Genomic DNA, 26,461 nt, shown 5'->3' with positions numbered 1-26,461 from the left:
GCAGTGATGCAAATTAGAGCACAACACAGCTGGATGCGGCATCCTGGTACCCAGAATCGGGGTCCCGGGAGAAGCGTTACCCGACTTGGCAGCTCTCATAGTCCTGGGTGTTGAAGAAAATCCCAAGAAATAAAAGAGGAACTTCAGAACTGCTTGAGCCAACCCATGAACAAATAATTTTAATTTTTTTTCTTTTTTTTTTCAGCAGACCGTAGTTTTCTCGGAGCTCCACAGTCTCCTCTCTTTAAAGTTGGACAGATACAGTAAACACAACAAATATATGATACAACCCATCACAGCTGGATTAAAAAAAAAAATTACACAAAAAATATAATACATAAAAAAAAATGGATTTTTAACATTGTGGACTGACGCAGCTCTAAAAATGGTGATTGTAACCCTGGTAAGCTTTACAAAGTCTTTAAAAAAATAAAACAGTACTTCATGTGAAATTCATAAATACACTGGAGGAGAACGGAGGGGCTGGGGGAGTTGAGAAAGTGTCTCTGGGATGACGACTAAACCCCAGCCAGGGCTGCTGGGGGCACCAGTCTGTGTGCGTGGGGTGCAGTGTGAGCCCTGGGCTGGGTGCAGGCAGAGGGGAGGGAGGGATGGAGGCACAAACCGGTCCAGTTAACAAAGAGCTTCGTCCCCCATCGGGGCTGGGAGCGGGGCACGCCTGTGGTTAATGGTGAGGGAGTTTTGAGTTTTCATTCCCAGAGTTTTAGATCAGTGAGTGAAACAGAAGAAGGGGGAAAAAAAAAAAAAAAAAGTCTACAAAACAACAAACAAACATGCTACATATGAGAACTTGGCCAGAGAGTCCCAGCACAGCCCTGGCATGGTATGCCAGTGCCTGGCCTTGGATTCTTCCCTCTCCCTTTCCCCCCTGCTCCGTCTGCCCTGCTCACAGCAGCCACCTCAGTCCAGTCCCACCACTGAGCCCTGGGCCTGGCACGGGGCTGGGGTGGCTCTGCCCCTTCCCACAGGGATGGGTGGCTCTTCCCAGCGGCAGGAGGTCGAAGTCCCCCTGCCTCACACGGCACACGGCATCAAAGTGGCAGCCAAGGCGCTTTCCTGAGCTCTGGGGCTGTTCCTGCTCCTTGCACTGGCAACACTGAGCCTAAACCTGCCCTGTCCCCCTCCCCAAGGGGCTGCAGTGCCCCTCAAAACACTCCTGCCCTCCTTCCCACTGCCTTCACTCCCCTGCCTACCTGAGAAACACATCCAGACCTGGCCACCTCGGGCTCTCAGTCCCCCTGCCAGCCTCCTGCCACGCTGCTCCCCGCCACCTCTGTCCCTCTGTGACCCTCCTGAACCCTGGGGTTGCTTTCCCCAGACTCTGCCCTTGCAGTCACAGCCTCAGGACCGGGCACTCTGCCTCGGCTTACTTTGGGCTGCAGCCACAAAAATACCTCCGAGCTGACCCAGTCCCTTATCCTGGCACCCCTCCTGTTCTCTGTCCCCTCTCTGTCCTCTCCGTCCCAAACTCTGCCCACTGACAGCTTGGCTCTGCATTGCTCAATATGTTTTTTCCCTGCACAAGTCACCTCCCCGGCCACTTCCCACAGGATGCAGGAGAGAGGACGGAGCAGTTTGGAACAGTCATCGCAGAAAAAAAAAGGGAAAAAAAGGTGAAGGAACGAAAAAAAAAAAAAAAACAAAAAAAAAAGAAACAAGGGAAATGTACATATACAAAATGAATCAGGGGAATCTGCCCTCACTGCTCTCCACTCATGACTCCTCAGTGGGGACACTGAGCCTGGGCCACCCCCGAGTGCAATTCCTGAAAGCGCACGCAGAGCTCAGGGAATCCCCACAAAACCCAGCCAGGGATGGAGACATCCCAAACTTTTCCCTAAACAGGGCGCTTCCCGTGCAGGGTGGGAGGGGAGCACCTGGTCACTGCGGAGGGCGATCAGCCTGATTACGAGCACGGTGTCTTTTAAAAAAAGTATTAAAAAAGCACTTTCATTAAAAAAAAAAAAGGAGAAAAAAAGGAGCCATAAAACCCCACGGTTTGCATTGTCAATGCCCTCATGCCTTCACTGCCACTGGTTCCCAGTGCCCCAGCTGGGCAGGGAGAAGGAGCATCCCAGGGGAGGTGGCAGTGTCCCCGTCCTCCACCCTGCGCTGCCCGTCCGTCCCCACGTCCCCTGGGCTGTGCCACGCGGTGCCAGTGCCGCTGTGGCTGCCATGCCAATCAGTTTCAGACCTGGCACGGTGCTACATCCTCCTGAGCGTCAGTGCTCGCTCCTCTCCTCTCCTCTCTTCTCCTCTCAGGACCGGGGCGCTTCTGAGCGAGGCTGGGGTGAGAGGAGGGGTCGCTCCCTGCTCTGGCATCCCGCTGCTGCTGCTGGTGGCATCCTGGCCTTCATCAGCAACACCGAGGGCTGGTCTCTCCCTCTCCAGCGCCAGATGTGGGTTTTCTTTCTCCCTACGCTTCCTTTCCCATTCTTCTTTTTTTTTTTTTTTTTTTCCTTTTTTTTTTCTTTTTTTTCTTTTTTTTCTTTCTTTTTTTTTGGTAATTTTATTTATTTATTAAAAAAAAAAAAAAAAGAAAAAAGAAAAAAAAAAAATAAAGAAAGAAACTGTTCCTAAGTAGAAAACATTTGCGATCACATGTCAGTCTTTTTTTGGCTATCGTTTTTCTTCCTCCTCCTTCTCCTCCTGTCTTCAAATGACTTCTCACAAGGCAACAGGCACGGGTGGCTTTTCTGCACGGCCTCCTCCCTCCCCTGCACGCTCCTCGTGCCCTGCCTGTCCCCAAGGGCCCCTAGTCCTTGACCAACTTGTACACGTGGTGCTGGGCGCCGTGCTCGCTGGTGGAGACCTCGAAAACAAAGGCAATGCAGAGCAAGGTTTCCTGGGTATCCCTGTTCGTAACAACCTGCAGCAGAGCAGAGCGTGTTAGGGGAGGGCTGTGCCCGTGGGCAGTGTTCTTACCTGGGGGGGTTTCATGGGCTCAGGCACAGCCACTTCACACCACGAAAAGATTTGCTAGCCATTATTTGTGGGGTCACACAGGCCAGTTTAACTGCACCATCAAGATTTACCACCCAGTTTTGGGGACGTTGCACAGGCTCAGGGGCAGCCCGAACTGCACCACCAAAATTTTGTTTGGGGGAGGCTGCGTTGGCTCAGGCCCAGCCACTGCATTTGCACCACCAAAAACTGCTGCAGATTATTTGGTGAAGTGAATTCAGGCACAGCCAGTTTAGCCACACCATGAAAATTTTTCTCCCCGTTATCTGGTAGACTTGTCCAGGCCTGGGCACAGCCACTTTGTACCACCAGGATCTGCTCCCTGGAATTCAGGGGCTCAGGCACAGCCAGGTCTATGTGGAGCCAGCGGGGTGGATGCAAGTGCGGGCTCCACGCTCCTGGTGGGACACACCCCCTGGAAAAGGAGGGGAGGTACCTGCAGGATGGTGAAATTCTCCAGGACACTGTTCATCATGTACTTCTCCGGGAGGTGCTTGAGTTTGTGGATGAAGTTGATCATGTACTCGCACATGGGAGACCGGTGGATGCGGTAGACGAACCGGCCGTTCTCCAGCCGTGCATACTCCGTCTGCAGGGGACAGCCAGGCTCAGCAGCTGTCCCATGGGGGGTGGTGGCCAACTGGGACACGGCAATGTCCTCTCCGCTCCACCCATAAACGTGGCACAGGCACCCGTGTGTCCTACACCCAGCTCTGGGACTTTCTCCACCCCAGGACCCGCCGCGGATCAACCCCGGCCCCTTCCCCGTGCAGTGGGGCATGGAACTCACCTCCACCTTCTCCACGACCTGCTTCCCAAAGGAGCACACCTTGGTGGAGACGGTGATGGTCATGTTCTCTGCACTGCTGTACTGGCTGCTGACGCCGTAGAAGGTCCCTGGCCCGTCCTGGATCGTGCTGTTCAGATCCGCCTGGAGGGAGGAGAGGGCGAGAGGGTTCCATGAGGCACCACCACACCCAGCTCTCCATGGGGACAAGGGACACCAGCTCTCACAGCTGCCCAGGATGCTCCTACTCTGCCAGCCGAGCGCCCGACCCACAACGAGCCCGCAGCTCGAGCTGGCCCCTGCCCACCCTAACCCTGCCAGCAGCGTACCCAAAACTTGACGAGAAAGAAGGAGTTCTGGGGCCCACGCTCATAGAGCTCCTTGAGGCCACCTTTCTTCTCAGGAAACTTGTCGTAGATCTGGCGGATGTCCACGGCCTCCAGCAGCGGGTCGCTGTACGAGGGGTTCGTCTGGCCGATGTGCACGAAGAGGTGTTTGCTGTACTGTAGGGAGCGGGGTGGGGACAGCAGCGGGACAGGTCAGGCAAGAGCAAGGTGCCACCAGGCACGGGGACGGACGGGCGCCATCCCGGGCGGGCGGAGGGGAGCGTTACCGTTTCGGCATCCCGGGGCACCTCCATGAAGGCGGAGTACTCGAGGAGCCGGAGCTTGGTGGAGGCGATGGTGCGGTCCTGCCAGACCGGCACGGCCGAGGCAGCTGGCGGGAGCGGAGCCAAGGGCTCGTAACCTGGGGCAGGGGGAGCGACATGGGGGTGGAGGGGCAGCCAGGAACTGGGGTGAGCCCCCCCTGCACCCCCGGCCCTCCCAGAGCTGGCTGGTTAAAACGTGGGATGTGCTGGGTGGAAAGGGACTGGGGGAACCCAGCTGGGAGCAGCACAGTCCTGCTCACTGTGGAGCTTTTTGCTGGATTTAAACCCAGGCTTTTCCCCAGGTAGAGCTGGGGAGGAGACACAGGTGGGTGGCACCATGTGTGGGAGGGGATAGAGGACAAGTATGACCTGGCAGGGACACGGGGTTCCCTCCAAGGGGGTAAGGACGTGACTTACTGGCTAGTGATGGAGGCATGGGTGGCTGGATGGGGTAAGCTGGTTGTGCAAACGGTTTAATGCTGGAAAGGAAAAAGCATCATCAGGTTACCAAACCCAGGATGCCCCAGCCCCTTGCCAAGGCGGGGTCCTGCTGGTGCTGGGTGTGGAGGGGTCTGTACTTACTCCTGAGAGGGTCCAGGCTGTCCTGGGATAGGCCCACTCCAAAACTGGGAAAACAGCACAGGGAAGCGTCAGTGGCTTCTGACTCTCCCCGCTCCAACATCTCCCTCCTCACCTGCTGCAAGCAGCAGGGAGCCCTGCACTGCCAGCACAGCTGAGAGCGGCTGTTGGACACCCCCTGCCCCGTGTGCGGCTCACGGTGTCCCCCCACCCCGGGGTGTCCCCATGTCCTCACCCTGGGGGCAGCAGAGAAGACGGCCTGAGGAAGAGGAGGGGGAGGGCTGAGCTTGTTCTGCAGGACGCTGGCCGACACAATCTGCGCCGAGGACATGGAAGCCATGCTCTGCAGAGCCTTATCCTTCGAGACCTGGTCCTGAGGGGAAAAGGGGGCACAGGAGGGAAGCGGGGGTTACAGGGGCAGACTGAGCTCCCTCCACCCGAGCGTGCCTGACGGGTTTTGCAAAGCCAATCCCACAGCCCAGCTGAGGGACCGGGGACCGAGGCAGAGGGATCCCCCCATCCCCTCTCAAACGTTAATTAACACTTGAAGCTTGCCAATATCCTCTGGGCAAAAGCTGATGCGTCTGGAAAATGCCCCCTCCCCACTGCTGCGCTCCCACTCCCCCCCGGGGATGGGAAGGGTTTTTATCCCCTCCGCTGGAGAGAGTATAATTCAACGGGGAACAAAAGGAATTTCAGACTCAAACCCAACTTACCAAGTTCATGGCCTGTCCGCAAAAGAAAGGGGGAAAAAAAAAAGAAAAAGGTTAGAGTGTCATGGGAGCGTTTGAGTGCTCTGTACACCTCCCCTAAGTTGGTGCTGGTGTCAGCTGGGGCAGAGTTAATTCTCTCCACAGCACGGGCATGGGGTGGCTGCGAAGTGCTGTGAAGAGAATTCACTCTGCCCCAGTTGAAACCAGCACAGCTGGGTGTTCCCCACCCTGGCTCAGCACCACAGCCCGGCGTGGGGAGTGAAGCCCCTGTCCCCAGGGGATACACGTGGTGGCCACGGATGTCCAGGCTTAATCCCACCAGCAATGGGATGCCAAAGGCCCCCAGCCACCCTTTTAAGAGGTTACTGTGGTGAGCCAGGTCTGTGCCTTTCTTGGCTTTTTAATATCCTCTACAGCCTCCTCAGAGGCCCCCCAGTGCCCGCGGCCAGGGCGCGCAGAGGAAGAGCTGCTGGGATGCCCTGGGACGTGGGCACCAACTCCCCCCCAGGCACTGCAAGGAAAACCCCGAGCACAACCCCCCCGTGCTGTGTGTGCACTGACAGACGAGATCAGTTGTTTTTCCTTTTGCTCCAAAGGTCGCAGGGCAGGAGCTCCGGGGCTCCCAGGTCTTGCCCGGAGCAGGGCTGCTCCTCCGCTAGGACACGTTCATGCTGGTCCCAGTGCACACCCTCTGCTTTCCCTCTGAACCTTCCCCAGGGATCAATGCTTCATTTATTTTCACCTGGGGCAGGGCAGGAGGGCGGGCGTGCAGCCACATGCCGGGAGCACGAACACGCACATGACTGCAGCTCAAAACCACAGATACTGCTCGTGACTGCGGCTCAAAAACACAGCTACTGCTCAGGGAAGTGTCTTCATCCCACAGGACAGTGCTGGGTGAGGGCAGGGGGCTGCCTGCCCTTGGGAAGGGATGTTCTGTATCCTCTGAGTATTGTTCAGGGGGATCTCTGCCCTGGCTGCTCCGTGCCAGAATCCTGCAGGCAGCATGGCCGGGGATGGAGAGCACAGCCATGGACCCCTGGGGTCAATCCTGCCTCCAACTCCCCCTTGCTCTGCACTGTGCCATGTGGCAAGGACAGAATTGATTTTATATTTTATTTTATTATTTTATTTTATTTTATTTTTGTAAAGGCTTCTGCTGCTGTTGACCCTGCTGCCCCCCTCACTGCCCTGGCTGTCCCTCTTGGGGCTGGAGACTGGGTTTAAGACATACAAAGCCAAAGGAGCATCCCAAAATAAGTGTCAGCTGCTCCCTCCTGGCTTCTCCCAGCAGACCAAACCCGTCTGGCTGTGGGAGCCCTCCTGGCTCATGGGGCACTGGGGTCCCTGCTGAAGGACTTTGGGGGACACATCTTGGTGAGCTCCCAGGCAGCAGGAGCTGGAGTTTGTTACAGCCTTGAGATTGAAAGTGCTCCAGCTCTGACAGTGCCCTGACAGTGGCCTCCACTGCTGGAGATGGACACAGCACCCAGGACAGGGGGAGCTGGTGATGCTCGCGGGATCTCAAGGTCGGCAGGCTGAAAGATTTTCTGGGCCCCCACTCACACAGCAAGGCAGCAAATCACCCCTGGAGCTACCCTGGTGAGACAGTGCAGAGATTAACTGAGGCACATCGCAGGAGCTGGCTGGCCCCAGAGGGTGGCTGTGCAGTGGGGACCTCTCTGTCCCTCACCTCGCATCATGTGGGTCCCACCCAAGCAGGGCTTGGTCCCTTGGTGATGGCCCCAGTCCTGCCCATGCCCCCCATCATCACCCTCCCCACTGCCACCACAAAGCTGGGTGGGAACAGTTATGGAAACGTTAGTTGGGCTCTAGTTAGGAGGTAGGAAAGAAGGAAAGAAGAAAAGAAAAGCCAACCAGAAAAGAGAGAGAGAATGATCCATTTTTTTTCTCACTTGGCTCCCTTGGCTCCTGGCACTGTGTCCCCATCCCCAGGAGCACGGCCCCAGCTGGACCTGCTGCCACTCTCATCCCTGGGCTGTCCCTGGGCTGTGCTCACACCCTGGTGCATCACAAACCTCTGGGCTGGCAGCCTGCAGGGACCCCTGGGACCCTCCTGCTCCTGCTCCTGCACCAGCACCTGCCCTGAGCTGGGTCAGGTCTCCGTGGTGGAGGGGAGTGGGTCTTTGCAGACCATGCCTGAACCTCACTTTGCCTCACTGGCTGCCCTGGGGGACCCTTCTGCTTGTGGGAGACCTCCTGATGGCCCAAAAGTGGGGGCAGCCCTCATGCATCACCAGAGGAGGGTTTAAACCCACGTCTCCCCCTGGCAGAGTCCTTGCCTGGATGCAAAGAGGCGATTTGGCACCCACACTCACCCTCCTGGAGGAAAGAGAAGGGCTCTGCTGCCCCTCCTTGCACTTCCCTCTGGGCATCCCACAACAACGCCTGTAAAAACCATCTGATCCAAGGAGCCAAGTGAGGGGGAAGAAAAAAAAAAAATCACCAAAAAAAGAGAGAAGGTAAAACAGGAAAGCAAGCAGCACACCGCAGAGCCGAGTGCATTAGTCGTCAGCAGGCGGGGGCCAGGCGAGGCAGGGCGTACCTTCAGCTTGGACTGAATCTCACGAGATTTCCGTCGGGCAAGAACCTGCAAGTGGCTAGAGACCTGCAGAGAGAGAGCAGAAGGAGAGGGGGAACAGCAGAGCCGTCAACCAGAGGAAAGGAGGAGGAAGGAGAGGGGCTGCCCATGCTCACAGAGACACCGCCGCGGACACCTGGGCAAGGGCGCCAACGTACCTTGATGCCAACCTGGTACTCCCGCACCTTCTTCCGAGCTAGAACCTGTATGTGGCTGGACACCTAGCGCCCGCCACGCCGTTCGGAAAGGAAAACACAGAGAGCGTGAAGATACGTTCCCCCTGCAGGGCGGGACGCTGCCCCCGGGGGAGGGAGTGCGCGGACACGGGGCAGAGCTCCGGCTGCTCCTGGAGACGCTCAGGGTCCTGCACCCGCCAAGAGCTGCAGGAAGGAAAGTTGTGGGGCACCCCGGTGCTGGTTGATGCTGGTTTGTGCCCACCCCAGGCTGGGGTGAAGCTCCTTGCTGCAGTTGAGGGCGTCCCCATTTAGCACCTCTCGGGGACAGACGGACAGACAGACAGACCCTGCCAGCCCCTGTGAGCAGCAGAAGTTGATGACACAGCCTGGCACGTTTGAGGTGCCCCGGGTTACTCGGTGGGGTCTGTGGGTCCAGGAGGGACTGGCACATTGCCCCAGGGCTCCTGATGGTTTTGCACGTGGGAAAGGTGAGAAAGGTTGGGGGTTTTGTGTCCAGGCCCCTGTAAGAGCAAGATCTAAAGAAAAGGGGCTGATGTCCAGGCAGTAAAGGCACATCCACAGGAAGGGTGGGCGTCCATGCACCCACAGGGCTTCAGGGCTGATTTGGCAAGGAGCTGCACCCACCAGTGCCAGGCTGTCCAGGAGGAGACACCAGGCTGTCCAGGAGACAACTGCACACAGAGGGATCAGTGCCAGGGGTGCTCTCTCCATGCCTTTCCCGAGTTCCCCCAGAGCATCGATCCTTCCCCCATGGAGGGGGGCCCAGTTAAGTCTTTAAGCCAGAAATGAAGCGCTGCTTGGCACTGCTCTGAACACAAAACCAGCGACCAGACCCTGGTCCTGCTCCTTTCAGCACAAGTCCTGGAGGAATGATCTCTGCAGGTCGGGGGACCAGAGTCTCTCTCTCGTGGGGACTTGTGCCCCAGAATAAGTGTCCCAAACCCAAGCATCTCCCTGTGATGGGAGATGTTCTCAAGCATCCAAGGCCATGAGCTCTGCCAGGACGGGTGGCCTGGCTCCTGGCAGGGGGCCACCATGAGAGGAGGGAAGAGCCACATGACAAAGGGACACGTCCCATCGAGGGCTGCAGCAGCCCACTCCTCAGACAGCTCTGGTGAAGCAAGGGCTTGCAGTGACTCTGTGTGCTCCTGCCCTGCTGGCATCCCTGCCTGTGCTCTGCCTGCATCCCTGCCTGCCCCAGCATCCAGCCAGGCAGGGCGGTGAGAGCAGGGCAAGGGCTCTGTGGTACCTCCAGCCCCGCCAGGACCAGCACCACAGCTCCACACAGCCGGTCCCTGGATCCCTGGCTGGGATGGGGATGCCTCGCTCTCAGCCTGTGGGGTTTGGAGTGTCTGCTGCAGCACCTGGCACAAGTGGCATAAAGCCTGGCAAGGGGCAGAGAGAGGAACAGTCCCCAGGTCCAGAGGCGCAGCAAAGAGACCCGTGCAGGCACACACAGACGCACAAACACTGCCTGCACAGAGTCTGAGGGCTGCCTGCCCCCACACCCCCAATTCCAAGGCATCCTGGGACAGGGGGAACCCCAGGGGGTTTGCGCTCTCAGGCGAAGCTCCTCGCAGACGGGGGCACCTGCTGGCAGCAGCGGTGGCTCAAGGAGGGGACACGGAGGACGAGCGATGCAGCCGGACACCCGCTCCCCCTCGGGCTTACCCGGCACCGCCTCCCAGCCCACCCTAGGAGAAAAAGCAGAGCAACGCCTCACCTGCTTCCTCGTCCGTGTCTTCCCCGTTCGCAGCTTGATGTAGCGGGCGATCAGCTCGTTACGACCTGCGGGCAGAGCCTGGCATCAGCCCCGGCAGACGAGGGGCGTCACAAACCCCAAAACCCCAAAGTCCCCAAACCCCCAAATCCCCAAACCCCAAAACCCCCCCGGCCTGACGAGGGAGGCGCTGCCAGGAGGTGGCGCTGTCGCGACAGTGTCGGGGCGATCTCGGCGACAGCGGGGTGCCAGGGCAGGGCACCGCCCCCCCCCCCCAGCGCTGCCCTACCGCGGGGTGACAGGCACCAGGGACCCCCGCCACAGCGGTGCCTCAAACCGCAGAGCCCCCCAAAACCCAGCCGGAGCCCCCTCAGCAGAGCCACCGAACCCACCCTGGGCAGCCGTGCCCGCGGGGGTCCCGGGCCGCCGCCCCCGCCGCGCTCCGGGCACCCCGTTCGCAAGCCGTGCTGGCCTTTCCACCAGTATTTCCTAACGTCCCGGTCTAATTCGAAGCAGAAGTTGCTTTTGCGCCACATTTCGGGGGCCAGCTGTGGCCAATCTACGTTCAAACGTCAGAGCAGCTGGGAGCTTTCTTCTCCCGGCCCCGGCCCCCGCCGCCGCCCCCCCGCGCCCCCCGCGCACGGGGGCAGCCAGGCACGCCAGATTTATTTTAATGGACCAGATGGTCGCGGTTGGAACTTGTCGAAATGCCCTTGGAGCGGGTTTCGGCTTTAAAAGAATAAAAAAAAAATCCCTTAAAAAAAAAAAAAAAATCCAAAAACACCAAACCCAAACCACCCCCCCCACATATACACTCCCCCACCCCATTGGCCCCCTCCCAGCCCCACAGCAACTGGGCTCTGCTGGGGGGACAGGCACATGGGGACAGACAGGGCCAGGTGCCACGCAGAGACAGCTGCCCCTTGGGGTGCCAGCGCCAGGCAGGAGCTGGGGGTGGGTGACGGTGGGGGTACCCCTTGCACGGCCGGCACGGCACCCTGGTGTCACCCTGAAGCACAATTCCCAGCCCGTGCTGGCTCCCTCGTTAGCACCTAGCAGGGGCCAGGTCTTAAAGGGTGTCCTTCAAGCCCAGGTGAGGTGACACCCACTGCTGAGCCCCATTTTGGGGGTACAACCTTCAAAATCCCCCTTTTGCACGCCCTGCTCCTGAATCCCATCCTCTGCTCCTCCACACCCTGCCCGTGGGAAAGAAACATGGGGGAAAAATACAGGAAAGAAATGTGGGTGCCTCGGTGAGCCAGTGCCAGCCCTAGCGCCCAGCATCTCCTGCACCCATCCTGCCTCACAGCATGCCCAGGGCTGCACCCTCACAGCCACCCCTGTGCCCACGTGCCCTGTCCCTTGTCCCTTTCCCTGTGATTCATCTGGACCGTGCCATGTGCCATTGCCTCCGAGAGGGCACGTCCTCCTCCAAATTACCACATTCCCCAAATTCCTCTCCCCTGACACCACCACGTGAACCAGTTGGACAGGCTGGGTTAAAAATAACCCGTCCAGAGCCGAGCCCAGCAAGGCCCAGTGTGCCCCTGCTGGGTGCTGGCCCCCCAGCTCCCACCTTGCTTTGCCACCCCCAGGCACTGGCACCAGTGTGGCAGGGGCTGGCACGGCCATGGGCACCCGTGGAACCCCCCAAAAAGAGGGTGGTGAAGGAGGGCAGAGGCACTGGCACACCGCTGTGCTGCATTGCCTGTGCTGCCTGTGCCCCTGGCACGCTCGGTAATGCCAGCCAGGGGTCCCAGGGGTCCCGGTGGGGAGGCACTGGGGAAGGTGGGGGGAGATGAAAGGCCGGCAGGGGCTGCTGCCTCTTTAAGCAGCTGCCAGATGTCTCTGAAAGGCTGGAAAAACCGGTTGGGGCGTGCTTGGAAGGGCCAGGCTCCCGGCGGCACTTCAGCTATTCCCGGAGAAATCCAAAAAATGCATACGCTTGGGAAGCCCTGGGCTCCCCTGCCGCCCCCTCAGCCCGCTCCTCCACCAGCCCTGACGCCATGGGTTGGGGGCCCTGGCAAATGGGGTGGCACAGGGAGCTGCCATGGCTGTGGGGACAGTGGCACGGCGCTGTCCATAAAGCCTCGTCACTTTTGCCCCCCTCTTCTGGCACTGGGGGAGCAGCTGCTGTGACAGCAGCATCCTGGGCAGGTGTGTTTTGGAGGCTGGGGATAGAGATGCCAGCCCTGGTCCCATCGTCACCACAGGGGGCTGGTAATATGGCAGCCTCTGAGGTCACTGGCCCTTGGAGGTGACATCACAGGGTGTGCAGGGGAGGAGGAACCAGTCCCTTCCCTGGCAGGGATAGGGAGTTTTGGGAGACACCGAAAACGAGGCTGACACCTCCAAAATCATCACCCCAGTGGGGCTGGCCAGCCCCGCTGCCACCCATGAAGTCACCAAAACCTGAGCTGAGCGCAGGTGGCTCAGGGTGGGTGAGTGACCCTTGCCACAGGGCGCTCCGGCCACCAGGTCCGGTTGGGGAAGGTGTGGGGAGGGATGCGGAGGCACACGGGAGCAGGAGGGCTGGGGCTGCCCCGGCCCCGCAGTCCCGCGCCCGCTCCCTGCCCGACGGCTTCACCAAACCAGTCGGTCCGGCAGGGCCGAGAGAGGGAGGGAGCGGGAGGGAGAGCCGGCGCAGAGGGAGGGGACGGACGCAGGTCACTGCCACCTCCCCGCTCCAGCTCCAGGATGAACCCGAGCCGGCCGCTTTCGGGGTTGGAGGATGCTCCAGGGCGATGCCCCAGCGTGGGTTTGGGGCAGGAGGTTTCAGTTCAGCCCTGGCCAGCCCGTCCTGCCCCCCTGCCTTTGCCCGCTGCCCCCATCCTGCCCCCGACACTCACCGTACATCTTGCCCTCGTCTGAGAGGATGATTTTCCTCCGGCCGCACGGTGGGTAGATCGCCAGCGCCTCCTGGAAGCTCTGCTCGATGTCTGGACTCCACACACCCTCGGCATCATTGTCCAGACTCTTGTCCATGCCGTCCTGGCCATCTTCCCGCCCCTCCCCAGGGCTGCCGCTGGCGTTCCAGCTGTTGGACGCTATGGTGCTGGCTGCTCTGGGCTCCGACCCTGAGCCCCCACGGATACACGACAACCTGCAGGACACAGGGGACACCTGTCAGAGCCAGAGACCCTTGCTGGGGTGCAGTGACAGCAGGCTGCTACGTCTGTTCCTGGCCTTTGCCCTGTTCTCACTTGCACCCAGAGCAGCATCTCATTGTAGGGCATCAAACAAACAAACAGGCTTTCCCTGGGGGCAGAGCGTGATTTCTATGAGTTCCCCCAAACTCAAGTCACAAGTGACCACCCAGGATCCACCCAAATAAAGTTTGGGAAGGAAACTGCCCCGGCTACTGTATTACCCATACAAGGAACTTGGGCAGACGGTGTTTATGGCTGACACCTCGGGGACAGGGTGACAGCCTGGGAACCCTGACCCTGCACCAGTACCCACTGCCAAACAGCCGCCTCTTTGGGCAAGCTGGCCCAAAAAACACCCCTAGGCCCCAAAATCCCAGCTCCACCATGCCTGGCAAAGGCAGAGCTGGGATTTGAAGGGAGATGCTGAGCCAGACCCCACTAATGGGAACCAGGTGGCCGGAGCCGTCCAGCAGCCCTTCCCCTGGCACCAGGAGTGGTCCCCCCACCCTGAGGATGCTCAGTTGGGGCCCCGGGCCCTCCCCAGCTGGTGGGTGATGCTGGGGAGCCTTCAATCCTCCTCCTCTTCCTCCTCCTCTTGCCCAGCTCCCAGTGCAGCGTTTCAGTGTTTTGCAATAACATGTTTGGCGGCAGCTGCCGGCGGTGGGAGCGGAGAGGTGTCTCCTGCGCCGCCGCTCTTCCCGGATGGGCTGGGAGTGTACAAAGGTCTCCGGCACAGACATCTCCTTTTAAAGGAACTGCTGAGCCCGCTGGCTCAAGTGCGCTGCGAGGCCTTGCTGCCTCTTTCTTTTTTTTTTTTTTTTTTTTTTTTTTCCTTTTATAAAAAAAGAAACTTAGCCCCCCCATCCCTCTCTCTCTCCCTCGTCGTGATGTGATGTCAGCCCCTCCGGTCCCGCCGCCCGTCCCTGCCCGCGTCCCCCCTGCCGCAGCTCCCCCTCTTGCTGAGCACTGTGGCCAAATAAGGAGAACTGGATTGTAGGATCGAGCCAGCCGGCCAAGGGAGGGATGGCGGCAGCGGTGCCGGCCGGGCCAGCGGCACCCCGGCTGTGCCTGCTGCGGGGGGCTCCGTGGGGCAGGGAGGCAGGCTCCAAACCTTGCAGGGTGTTGGGGATGGCAGGGCGGGGGAACACCGGGACCAGGTGAGGGTGGCACATGGGGATGGGCCCAGCGGGACCCTCGCTCCCCTCTGCAGCCCAGTGAGAGCATCAGGGCTCTGTTTCCAGGTGGGATCCTCCACTGGGGTGCAGCTGCCTCAGTGCTGAGCCCTGGCTGCTTCACAGCACCCCCAGACACGGGGGAACCTCACGGAGAGACCCTCAGCTTCTGCAGCAGCCCAAGACCCTGCAGCCCCAAAAACTTCCATGGTCTCAGACCCCACAGCAGCCCTGTGGCAGCTCAGGAGCCCCCCAGTCTCACGGTACCCCTGTGGTCAGGGACCCTGCAGCCTGGCGCCAGCCCAGGACCCCACAGCACCGCAGGGCTGCCACCAGCTCACCCAAACAGGGAAAAGCCCCAGGAGCTGGTGCTGGAGGTGACTATACAGGGGCTCACCAGACCCCCTGCCCTCCCCGGCTGATGGGTGCTTTGGGGACCAAGGGAGAAGCTCTAGGGCTGAGAGCAAAACCACGGGGCTGGCTGCACCAGCGCGGGCAGCGTGCCCAGTGCCCTGGGTCACCGTGCCAGGCGCTGCCTGCACAGGCAGGGTGACAGCTGACCCCACACCCTGCCTGTGACACACGTGTCCCCCTGACCCCACACCCTGCCTGTGACACACGTGTCCCCCTGACCCCACACCCTGCCTGTGACACACGTGTCCCCCTGACCCCACACCCTGCCTGTGACACACGCATCCCCCTCCCTTGGAGGTCCCCAGCCCCCCTCCAGCAGGGAAATCCCAGCCCAGCCTTTTCTGGGAGAGGCGGGAGGGTGATGCTGGGGCCCCGGCCAAGGTGCGAGGAAGCAGCTCCTCCTCCTTCTCCTCCTCCACCGAACCTGCTTTTGGCCAGGCGAAGACATTGGATTTCCTGGAGGGAGGGTGCATGCACCGCGCTGACGCAAGGCACGGCCGAGTGCCGCTCCACCCTGCCCTTACAAAACACCAACAACAGCAGCAATTAGGGAACCGGCACGGCTGGACGGCCTGCGGAGACCGCGGCCAGACCTGCTCGGGGCAGGGAAAGGGACCGGACCTGCCAGAAAATGTCACCGGCTCCTGCCTCGCAGCTGCTCCCCGGGGAGCAGGGTGGGATGACCACCCCTTCCCGCAGCACAGCATCTCTGCAGGGTTTGGGGATCCCGGGACCGCTGCCCCACACCCGCAGGGGATGCTCGCCTCCTCTGAGGATGCTCACCACCCACGAGAGGGGATGGTCACTGACACCCACGCCAGGAGGGCGGCCCCACTTCCAGCTCACTCGCTCCTCACACCCTGAATTTGTGGGGGACACCCACTCCAGCGCACAGCTCTGGAGGGTGACGGAGGGGGCTGCACCCTTGTGAGGTCCCCCAGTGGACGCGGTGCCCACAGCAGGCAAGGGAGGATGCCTCCAGGGCAGCCCTTATCTCCCTGCGAGGTCAAGGCTGCTCAGGAGACTGGGATGGTGTTCCCGCAGCTCCCAGAGCTCCAGCACCACGTGTGGGGGACGTGAGAGAAACCCGGGGCTTGAGCAGGGAGCGGGGCTGCAGGCAGATCCCTGCTGGGAGAGCTGCTTGGGGACCCCGCTAAAGCTACAGGAAACATCCTTAAACCCTGCAAAAGCAAAGGGGGGGTGCAAAGAGGGAAGGGTGCCTGAGAGATGGGTGCTTTGTGGCGGGTGAGGGAAGGAGATACTTTGGAGGCAGCGTCTGGAGACACAGAAGCACCGTGGGCACCCTGTGAGTGTCAAAAGGTAGGAGCAAGGCGCTGCTGGATCCAGCAGAACCAGCTGCGATAGGGATCGGGTCAGGGCACAGGGGAGAGCACCTGGGGCCGGGAGCACGGGGACATTGTGACACGGGCAGAGGTGCCCCTCACCCCCACAATGCCCCCATGCACCCAGCCCTCACCCCTGACCCAAGCTGCCCACCTGGGCGACAGCATATCCCTCTTCCCCAGCACGGTCAGCCCCAAAAGCATCATCCCATCTGGTGCACCATGAGGCACAGCCCCAGCAGCCCTTGCACTGCCCCAAACCCTCGTGTCCCGCCCAAACTGGGACAGGGGTGGTGGTGGCTGTTGTCACAGCATCTCCTCAAACCACCTGGATTGAAGGGCATGGTCACCAGCATTCGCTTCACGAGGGGGATTGCAGCACAGCACGTCCCCAGCTGGCATTATTCCGAGGGACAAGGTGTGGGGCAGAGCAGCCCCAAGGATCCCTTCTGACCTGGGGTTACCCCAGCCCATGGCAGGGGACATTGGGACAAAAAGACTCTGCAAAAGTGCTGGGGACACTGGGGAGGCAAAGAACCCTGCAAAGACAGGGCGAGGGGGTCCAGCTGCATCCTGGCTCCATCCCCCTCCCCATGGAGGGGGCCCAGGGCAATCCAGCCCTTCTCCCTCCCCCCTGCACCCAGACCCCACGGCAAAAGGATAAAAGTTCATGACAAGCCCGGGCAGGAGCAGCACAGAGCAGCTCAGCCTCACACCGGCTCAGTGCCGCCTGCGCCAGCCCTGTGGCTGCTGTGACAGCCAGCTGCTGTCACCCTGACCGATGGCAGCCACACTCTGCAGGTGAGGGGGACACGAACCCCCATCCTCTCTAGTGCTGGGCATGCAGCCCCTGCCAGGGTCTGCTCTGTGAGACCTCACAGCTCAGGCTCCAGGGCAGCCCAGCTCCTGCGTGTCCTGGCACACTGGGGCTCAGTGAGAGGACAGCTGGGGCCCTGACACGGGCAGTGATTTGTAGGCAGGTAACTCCCCTCAGTTCAGGCAGGGAAGTGCTGGCTGGGGGCCGTGTCCCTGCTCCTGCCTCTCCCCACCTGGTGACACGGCCGAGGGGAATGCTGCCCACACGGTCACCAGCCCTGCAGAGCCCCTCAAAGGAAACCCAAAAGCTGTGGAGCTCCTGGGGGACACCAGCAAGACCACAACACACCAGAGAAGATGCTGCCGTGCCCACCACAGCGCACGGAGCAGGATGCTCTTGGCTGTGCCAAGGAAAACCCTGCAGCTCTTCACAGGAGCCTCACGTCCCTGGCACCTTGCCCGGGGACCCTTTGGGAACACCGTGCCCCATTCCCGCAGGGAAACACCATCCTGGCTGGCACATGGCTGCCCCAGGGACGGCCGGAGCTCACCGGGGCGGGTGGCAGCGGCCAGGCGCGGCAGGAGGGCGGCGAGAGGAGCTTTGTTTACATTGCGCTCCTCTTCCAAACAGCTCAGGCTGCCGTGAGGGATTCCCCGGCTCCTGCAGGGAAGGGTGGCCACCCTGCTCTCTCCCACCCAGGTTTGCGCCTCCTGACTGGCCACGTCCTCTCTGAAGGGTCCCCTGGCACGGTGTGGGGACTCAGAGGGTGGCAGAGCCCCCAGTGCTCCGGGCCAGCTGCCCGTGAGACAGCCCAACTAATTTCCTCCCCTCTATCACTTCCTGTCCCTTCCGGCTTGGCGGGCGGCTCAGGAAGCAATCGGAGTGAGGAAACCGCAGGAAGCCACGTGGCAGCATCCCACCAGGGTCTGAAGAACTGCCAGGGCTGCCCCAGGCTCCCCGTGCCCCCCAGCTCCAGCTGGACCCCAACAGCCAAGGGGCCCCTAGCTCCCAGCAGAGCCCTGAGCCTCCAGCTGGCAGGGATGTGGCTGGTCCTGGCCCAGGTCGAGATCGAGGGATGCTCAAACCTCTCATCCCGGGGACTGTGGATGAACAAAGAGAAAATGTGAGCGATTTGCTCCCAGAATATTTGGGGCAGAGAGGAGGAAGGGGACGAGGGCAAACCCAGGGCACAGCTCCCTCCTAACGGTGGAATCGTGGGCATCCAAACCGACCCCTCCATCCCCTCCCCTTCCCCAGCCCTGGCAGGGTGGCACAGCTGGGTTTCGGCTTCTGGAGGACCTGAGCCGGTTTTGCTCGAGTCTTCAGGCTCAGGACCCGAGGGCAGAGGACAGACGGACACTGTAACCCGGCGTGCCTCCCTGGCCCAATTACGCTGCCCTGCCCAGCCAGGACGGGGCGTTTCACCCAGCAGCGCATAAATAGAAAGCTTTTAGAGCATTAATTGCTCTCTGTGTTATGAAACGAGCTGGATGGAAACAACAGGGTTGGAGTTGCCTGCTGGGGATGGGCCACCCCCATGCTGTCCCGTGACACCCCCAAGTGCTGGTGGCCCATGGCACAGCCAGTGCTGGGCACAGCACCCACCGGGGACTGCTGAATTCGCCAAAACACATCCATCCCAGGATGTGTTCTCCTCAACATCCCACGTGGATGAGCTCAGAGCGGCCAACGAGTCCTGAGTCCTCGGGGACTCCTGGCTTGTCCCAAGGGGAAGCCAAGGGTCCCTGGTGTCAGGGGAGCATCAGGGAAGCCTGGGTCAGGCAGTTCTGTGCCTGCCTGGGACGGTGTCCTACCACTGGGGCCAGCCAGGCGTCCCAGGGACCCCACCAGCCCTCTGTCCTGCTCCTGGGAGGAGAAACGCCTCCACAGACGGGCTCCAGGCGCTGCTGACCCCATTTTATGCCATTACAGCAGGGCCAGGGAGAACGTCTCCCAGGGGACCCTACCAGGCGAGGAGAAGGAGGAGGAGGAGGAGGAGGAGGAGAAGGAGAAGGAGGAGGAGGAGGAGGAGGAGGAGGAGGAGGAGGAGGAAGGCTGCAATGAATTTCACACCTGCCCCCAGCTGCTTCCACCCCCGTGAAACCCAAGCCTGCCCAGGCAGCAGCTGTGCCCACTGCCCGCGCTGTGGCACCAGGGTTAGCGCCGACTGCCACACTCACAGCTCCCAGCCAGAGAAACCCCCTGGGACGGGGCTGTGAGAGCTGGCTGGGGGGGATCAGCTCCTGAGACACCGGCTATCAGGCATTACCAGCCCAGCCAAGACACGGAGATGTTCCTGGCTGCCAGAGTCTGGCACAGAACGGGACACAGCACTGTCACCTGGACACTGTCACCCCTGTGAGGGGGACAAGCTTCCCTGCCCTCCTGGAATGAGCTCAGAATCTCGAAGCAGTGCTCAGCTGAGGTCCTGCAGGACCTGCGACGGCAGGTACAGCCTGCCCTGCACAAACCCCATCAGTGACTTATTCCCAGAAAGGGATAATTTGATTTAGCACCATTTTCCTGCCACCACCCCAGACAGTCCCAGCGAGCAAATCCTTGTGCATGCCAGGAGCGTGCTGGGAGCCCGTGGCAGCTCATCGCCTTCTCCCAGCATCTCCTGCCACTGCCCGAGCCCAGAGCTGGAGACGGGCACAGCGGCTCCAGCTCCCGCAGATTGAAAAATTGCTCTGGAATCCTTGGGGAAGAAAATTGCTAAAAATACATGAAGGCAGTATTTTTGGTAAAAGAAGGCGCTCCAGCGAGGAGCGTGGCCCAAGAGTGCCAGAGAGCCCAGCACCGTGTGTTAGACCCGTGCCCAGCACACTGATGTCCCAACAGCACAGCCGGACCCTGGCGGCTCCGCAGTGCCACCCAGACAAGGCTGCCGGGGCACACAGCAGCCACCCCACGCAAAACCTGCAGCCCAAACTCATGCCACAGCTGGGCACAGGTGCTGGCGGGCGCGAAAAGCAGAACCCAGCCCGACTCATCCGCCAAGCGCGCGGGCACAAAGCCGGGCGGGGGAAAAGCGGGGTCTCGGAGCAGAGCTTCTCTCCCGGGCTGTGAAGCACCCAGATCTCCCTGCTAATAAAAACCCGACGCTCGGCTGGGTCGGGAGCTCGCATGCCTGCGTGCGGGTGTGCTTCTTCCTAAACCCGAATTGCCTAAGCCGGCGGGGGGGAGGCAGGAGCCGGCTGCCTCTGGGGGAAGGGCGGGCGGCGAGGAGCTGGCATGGGAACGGCAGCCCATCCTCCACGCACCCGCGTCTGTAAACTTTGAACATCTTCCGGAGAGAAGTTAGTGGCTATTGTGAACAGCTGGATCTAATTTTACGAGGAGCGAGGAGGAGACAGTTGTGGGGAAATAATAAGGCTTGGCGCTCGCAGGCGAGGATCCCCGAGCCCGGCCAGCCTTCCTGCCTCCACCGCGCTCCGCCGGGGGAACGCCGGCGAGACGGTCACGGCGAAACTGAGGCACGGAGCTGCGCGGGGCTCTCCCGCCTCCTGGGTAACGCGGGCCGGGAATCCGGGGCTTTGCCCCCGTGTGTTTCCCCGGACTCACCGCCCCTCCAGCAGCCGGGGCACCCGCGGGGGCACGGCGCTTCTCTCAGGGCACGGAACAGGGCTGCCAGCGCAGGGCCCCCTCGCCAGCTCACGGCAGCATCTTCAGAGCCAGGGGCAGCCGGGGCTCGCTCTCGGTGCGAGTGCGACACCTCCCTCCAGCCGGCTGCTTCCCAGGAGGCTCTGCCCACCTCCTAAAATTAGCTGCAGCCCTGCTGTCCCCTCCCCGGCCACCCCCCGCAGCCCGGGGAGCCCTGCCAGCACACGCTCCGGGTCCGTCCCGATCCCCCCGGCAGCAAAGGGGGAAGGGGATGGAGCAGCCTCCTCCATCACTCACACCTCGCCTGCCACCCTCCAGCCAGCGCTTCCCGCAGTCACCTCGGAGCCTCTGGCTCGCAGGAGGGTGAGCTCGGGGTGGGCTTTACAGAGCAGAGACCCAGCACAGCCTGTGACACAGCCGCTGCCCCGCTGGGAGCGGTGGGCACGCCGGGGTTCGGTGCTGCCGTGGTCCCATGGCAGCATAACGGGGCACTGGAGCATCGCATCTGTTCGGGACGGGATGGGGGGACGAGTTCCATCGGGATTCGTGCTGCCAGGGTGGGACGTGCCTCGTGCCAGCAGTATTTCCTCAAATCCTTTGCCCGCAGGTACAGCAGAGCCCCGTGTGAACGCTGTCACCACCAGGCCACCAACTGCCAACCCCACAACGAGACCGTGGGGTTCTCGGCCTGTCACCTCCATAGCGCTCGGCCACACGTGCTCACCAGAAAACTCCGCCACGAGCTGCACGGGGAGCCCAAAATGGCACCAGCACCGCATGACCCTCTGCTCCCACCGGCGCGGGCGGCGAGCGGCTGACCGGCCCCACGAGGAGGTTCCTCCCGGGGCCCCTCGCTCCCGTTCCGCAGGCGGGGAAAACTGAAGCAGCGGGAGCTGCAGCAGCATGCCCAGACCCGCAGCAGGATCCGGACGTGCGTTATCGCGCGGGGGGGGGCCGCTCCTGCCGCGTGCCCGCTGCAGGCTGGTGCGGGGCATGGCCCCGCCGGCTCACCCCATCATTACCTTCCCTCCCTCCCTCCAAAAAAACATTTCATAAGTCGCCACGTGATGGTGGCAATAGCGAACGCCCATGCGCTTCAGGTGTCTGCCCCAACCACAACACGCAGGTGCCTGGGCTCGGCCGCCGCGGCTCCCGGCCTGGCCCCCACCCCAAATAAAACCTTGGACAAACAGCTGAGGAAGTCAGGGCACGGCCAGGCCGCTCGGCAAATCCCCCGGGGATGGAAGCTCCCAAAATCAAGGGTAGGCGTTCGTATCCCATCCACCCACGGCGCTCGAGGTGATGTAAACACTGCGGCTCTCCCGCCAGCCCCCTGCCGTAGCCATCAAGGATTTAATGAGAGAGGGAAGCTCCTAGAGATGGGATGTTTTTTGGAAAGAACCCGTTCAGTTCAGTGATGGATGGAGAGATTCCAACCTCACGAAGAGCCTCGGGACGGCTCTTGTCACACCAATCCCATCAGCACCCCTGGTTTGGGCTTTGCTGCCCCTTCTCCCCTCTTCCCTTCCATTTTCCACTCCCAAGACAGAAGAAGAGATACTAATGCAGGAAAACACATTTCTCCCCCCATCAACGGCCCAAAATTGCCCATTTATGCCCTTTCTGGCTGCTGCGTGCCTGAACCCAGCCTCACCACCGAGCTCACCTGCCACCAGCCTCGTGCTCTCTGTGTGTTTGATGGCAGCTGCGCGGTTACTTGCTTTTTAATACATTAATTATAGCTGATTACCGCTGCCACCCCCACCTCCTCAGTGCCATGACCTGCTCACGCACCGCTGGGAAAAGGCTCCTTCCTTCGGCACAGCGCCAGGGCCACCGGGACTCACCTCCCAAGCCACTTGGTGGTGGCGAGATGGGGATTAAATGGCGATTAAAAGGAGATGCTGTTTGTGATATCGTGATAAACAGCCACCGCGTGCCATGGCAAATGGATGCAAGTCCCTTTTGTTGATGGACCTGGAGGATTCTGCTTTGCAGCAAAGGGATTTTAGAGGTGGGATGACTGCTGGAGAGTTACGCTGTACAAAATGTGCCGGTAGAAACATCCCCCCTACCCCGAGCTGTACCCTGATGTTGCAGTCACCTCAGGCAGGACGAGGCTCCTTGAAATACCTGGGTGCCATTTACAGAAGGTGGCTGGGCCCGCTGCTTTCAGAGGGTTATTCCTGTCAGAAAAGCCAGTGTGGTGCCAGCCACATGCCCATGGTGGGGAGGTGGCAGGGGGTGGCAATGTCCCCCTGTGTCACACAGCTGTGAGGAGGAGCTGCTCACCCCACAACCAACTGCAGCCTGCTCCCATGGGAATGTTGACCCTGTAACACCCAAACAGGGTCAAACCCAGTGCCCTCTCCCCATGGGACAGTCATGCTCACCCTCTCTGGTGGGGAAGTGCTGGGGCATTGCCACAGTGACCATCCCCTGCCCTGTCACCAGGGTCCCACTCCCCCTACCCGTTTCTCTCCTGGCTTCACCACTGAGTGACCTTGGCCAGCCCTCACCCCTCACCGGCTTTGGGGACCCTCTTCCTCGCATTCTTGGGGGAAATGATCGCCAAGGGGTGCGGGCTGTGAGGCCACAGAGGCCCCAGCACCAGTGGGTGCATGGGGGGCGCATCAGCCTGGCGAACCCCAATCCTCCCCTCAGCATCACGAGCGCTCCAGCGCCGGGGGGAGGTTGGCAGCCTGGCTGGCTGGGCCCCCCAGGGCGGCCGGGCACTGCCAATGCCCTGACTCACGACACGCACGTACCCGCGCGGGGTAAAGCGATAGGAGGGGACAGAGGATGCCGGAGCCCAAAATACCCCGGCGTGCCTGACACAGGAGATTATCGCTTCGCTGATGGGACCATCGCCCAGCCCGGCTTGTCCCGGCTCCCTGCAAAGCACCAAAACCGCCCAAAAACGCTGCCTTCGCCTTTCCCCCTGCCACCCCGTGCTGACCACCCAAAAGCAGCGAGCAGCTGCAGGGTGCCCGCCACACCAGCAGGGCCACTGGTATCAATTCCAGCTGGTTTCTCCCCAAATTGGGGTTTTTTTTTTCCCTCAGTCAGTAGAAGCGAAATGCGTTGTGCAGGGCCTGAGCAGTTTCGGGGGGTTGGAGGCGGGTGGCTCTGCGAGGGCTCGGCCGTATTTTCCTTCCAAGGGGGTTAAGGGGAAAAAAAAAAAAAAAAACCAAAACAACAAAACAACACCAAACCCAAGGAGGGTGTAAAAATAAAATAATAATAATAATAATAAAGATGACACACTGCTGAAAATTATACATCTAATTGCCGCCTTGTTAGCAAAGCACCCCTATGACGAGGCACAAAGTGTTTAGCATACAGTCAGTGCATGGTCATCCCCTACATGCGTGTGACACACATGTAGCGTGACACGCGGGTGACCCCGCACCTCAACCGCGACCCTCCCGCGCCGCTTCCCCGCGGGGCTTCGGCCGGGGCGGGCGATCCCTGCCCGTAACCTCCGGCGCCCGCCCCGAACGCTCCCGACGTGCGGGCACAAGGCCCCTTTGTCACCCCGGGGATGCGCCGCGGGGGGACTCGGCGGGGAACCGCTGCGGGGGCAGCGCAGCCCCGACGGGGCGGGAGCCCGGAGAACCGACGGGGGGGAGCGAAAACAGCCCGGCTGTGCCCTCCCCCCCCCACGCACACACCCCGTCGGGGGCAGCCCCGGGGGGAGGCACCGAGCTGCCGGCTGCGGGGCCACCGGGGCCGGCGCGACCCCGCCGCCCCCCGCCATCCGCCGGGGCTCGGTGCAAGGCTGCGGGCCGGGAGGAAGGAGGGGCTGGAGGAGGAGGAGGAGGAGGCGGAGGAAGGGGGGTTGGGAGTCTCTTCCCGGCGAGCGCTTACCTGCTCCGTGCTCCGGAGGGGCTGGGCCGGCCGCGGGTGCCGGGAGCGGGGCCGGAGCGGGGCCGGGGCCGGGCCGGGCCGGGGCGGGCGGCAGGAATGCGGGGAGCGCGGCGGGTCCGCGCACGGAGCCAGGCGCAGGGACGGGAAAGTTTATGCGAGGGAGGAGCGGAAAGTTGGGAGTCAATCAGGAGGCGGCGGGGCCGGGCCGGGCCTCCTCCTCCTCCCCTAACCTCCTTCTCCACCTCCTCCTCCACCTCCTCCTCCTCCTCCTTTTCCCGGCCCTTCCTCCCGCCCGACCCTCCCGACCTCCCCGTCGGGGCAGCGGGGACGCGGGACTTCCCTTACGCAGGGAGGTTTTTCTTCTTTGGGGAAAGGCAACCCTGGAGTACGGCTCGGCCCGGCCCGAGCTATGGGAGCGCCCTCTGTGAGCCTTCCTCATCTTCCTCCTCTTCCTCCTTCTCCCTCCAGCGTTCCCGGGAAGCGGCCATGGGATGCGGCCTTGGGCGAGGGCATGAAGGTGCTGCTGTCCCGTCTTGTCCTGTCCCGTCCGCAGCCAGCCAGGGTCACCCGTGCACACCTTCATCCCCTTCTGCTCATCTTCATCGCCCTCTGTGCTCAACTTCATCTCGCTCTTCATTCCCGCCCCGCTCCACTCACCGCCATCCCTGTGCTCTCCTCCATCCTCTTCCACACATTTTCATTGTCCTCTTCACACCGTTATGCCCTGCCACGCATCTTCATCCTCTTCCTTCCCATCCTGACATCTTCATTCCCCTCCAAACACCTTCATCCCCCTCCTCATCCTCACACACACACACTCAGTCTCCTGCCCTTCGCCAATCTGCAGATTCCCCGTTTCTCCCGGACACCCACGCCGTGGTGCCCAGGATGGGGATTTCAGCCTGTGCTGTCGGGATTTCAGCCAGGATCCAGGCCGTGGTCACTTCCTCTGGGTGAGCTGATGGGTGGTAATGTGCTAAGCCACAGCAAGCAGATCACGTACGAGCCCCTGGCCACGACCCAGCCTGGCCATCAGGAACTGCAGCCCCAAAAGGGGCAAAGCCCCCAGTGCCCCTGGCCACGGGGCCAGCACACACCGCAGGCCAGCGCCACGGTACCCAAAACCCCCAGAGACGAATCCGGGGTGAGGAACCCTCTGGGCGCCCTGATCGGAGTAGGGACGTTCTTTGCATCCCATTCCTTCTAGAAACATATTTTTCTAATTTTCATCGTGAGCTCGGTTGTGTTCGAGCGTTTTGGGACAAGACAGCCAATGCTTCAGCCCGTGAAGTGACAGGCTCTGAAGCATCCAGCGCATTCAGCAATTGTGTGTGATTCATAAAGCCATATCACATTCTTCCACCCTTGGCCTGCTGCTAACTTGTAAGAAATCTGGACCAAAAACTGCAACAAAATGGCTGCTATTCTCCAAGGGCTGTTCAGAGCCTCGTTACTCATCCCTTACTTGGGCAAAAATGACATTGAGCGCTCCTGGAGATGACAGCCTTAATTGAGTTCAATAGGAGTTTAGGCTGAGTAAGGCATGAGCAAACAAGTGTGCATTAGCCCATGAGTAAAAAGCCTGATCCACAAATGTTTAGGGACACGTGTAACACCGAGCAGGGGAGTGCTGATGGGGTCACTGCTGCTCCGGCCTCGCCATTTGGGCAAGGGTCTGGATACAGCATCCAACACAACTGATAGCGATGCTGGGATGAGCTTGTTCTGGAGAGCAAAGATTCAAGGCTGGCTCAGTGGTTTGTTGCCATTCTGCCTCTTAATTTTTATTTATTTTCCTCCTTCAGAAGCCCGTAGTCCTTGTTTCTGCCTTTTTTTTTTTTTTTTTTTGTCCACTGGTGGA

At 60.9% G+C, this 26,461-nt stretch overlaps 1 protein-coding gene across 3 annotated transcripts; it reads right to left on the bottom strand.

Moving 5' to 3' along the window:
• Positions 1-166: 166 nt before the first annotated feature.
• On the bottom strand, positions 167-24,672 carry TEAD3 (TEA domain transcription factor 3). 3 transcript variants are annotated; one of them, XM_040085343.2, is made up of 14 exons: positions 24,601-24,672; positions 13,082-13,335; positions 10,236-10,300; positions 8,474-8,536; positions 8,280-8,342; positions 5,717-5,728; positions 5,236-5,373; positions 5,004-5,047; positions 4,839-4,900; positions 4,386-4,519; positions 4,102-4,275; positions 3,776-3,916; positions 3,422-3,574; positions 167-2,890 (listed from the first exon to the last, which is right to left on the bottom strand). In XM_040085343.2, the coding sequence occupies exons 2-14, from the start codon at positions 13,215-13,217 to the stop codon at positions 2,777-2,779; spliced, it is 1,299 nt and encodes a 432-aa protein (XP_039941277.1). In that variant the 5' UTR covers positions 13,218-13,335; positions 24,601-24,672; the 3' UTR covers positions 167-2,776. The 3 variants fall into 3 exon arrangements, with proteins under 3 accessions (XP_039941277.1, XP_039941279.1, XP_039941278.1); XM_040085345.2 differs by lacking the exon at positions 8,280-8,342; XM_040085344.2 differs by lacking the exon at positions 8,474-8,536.
• Between the last annotated feature and the right edge of the window lie 1,789 nt (positions 24,673-26,461).

The sequence above is a fragment of the Hirundo rustica genome, chromosome 24 (assembly GCF_015227805.2).
Source record: "Hirundo rustica isolate bHirRus1 chromosome 24, bHirRus1.pri.v3, whole genome shotgun sequence".
Classification (NCBI taxonomy): Eukaryota; Metazoa; Chordata; class Aves; order Passeriformes; family Hirundinidae; genus Hirundo; species Hirundo rustica.
This window is presented reverse-complemented; position numbering and strand designations above follow the sequence as displayed.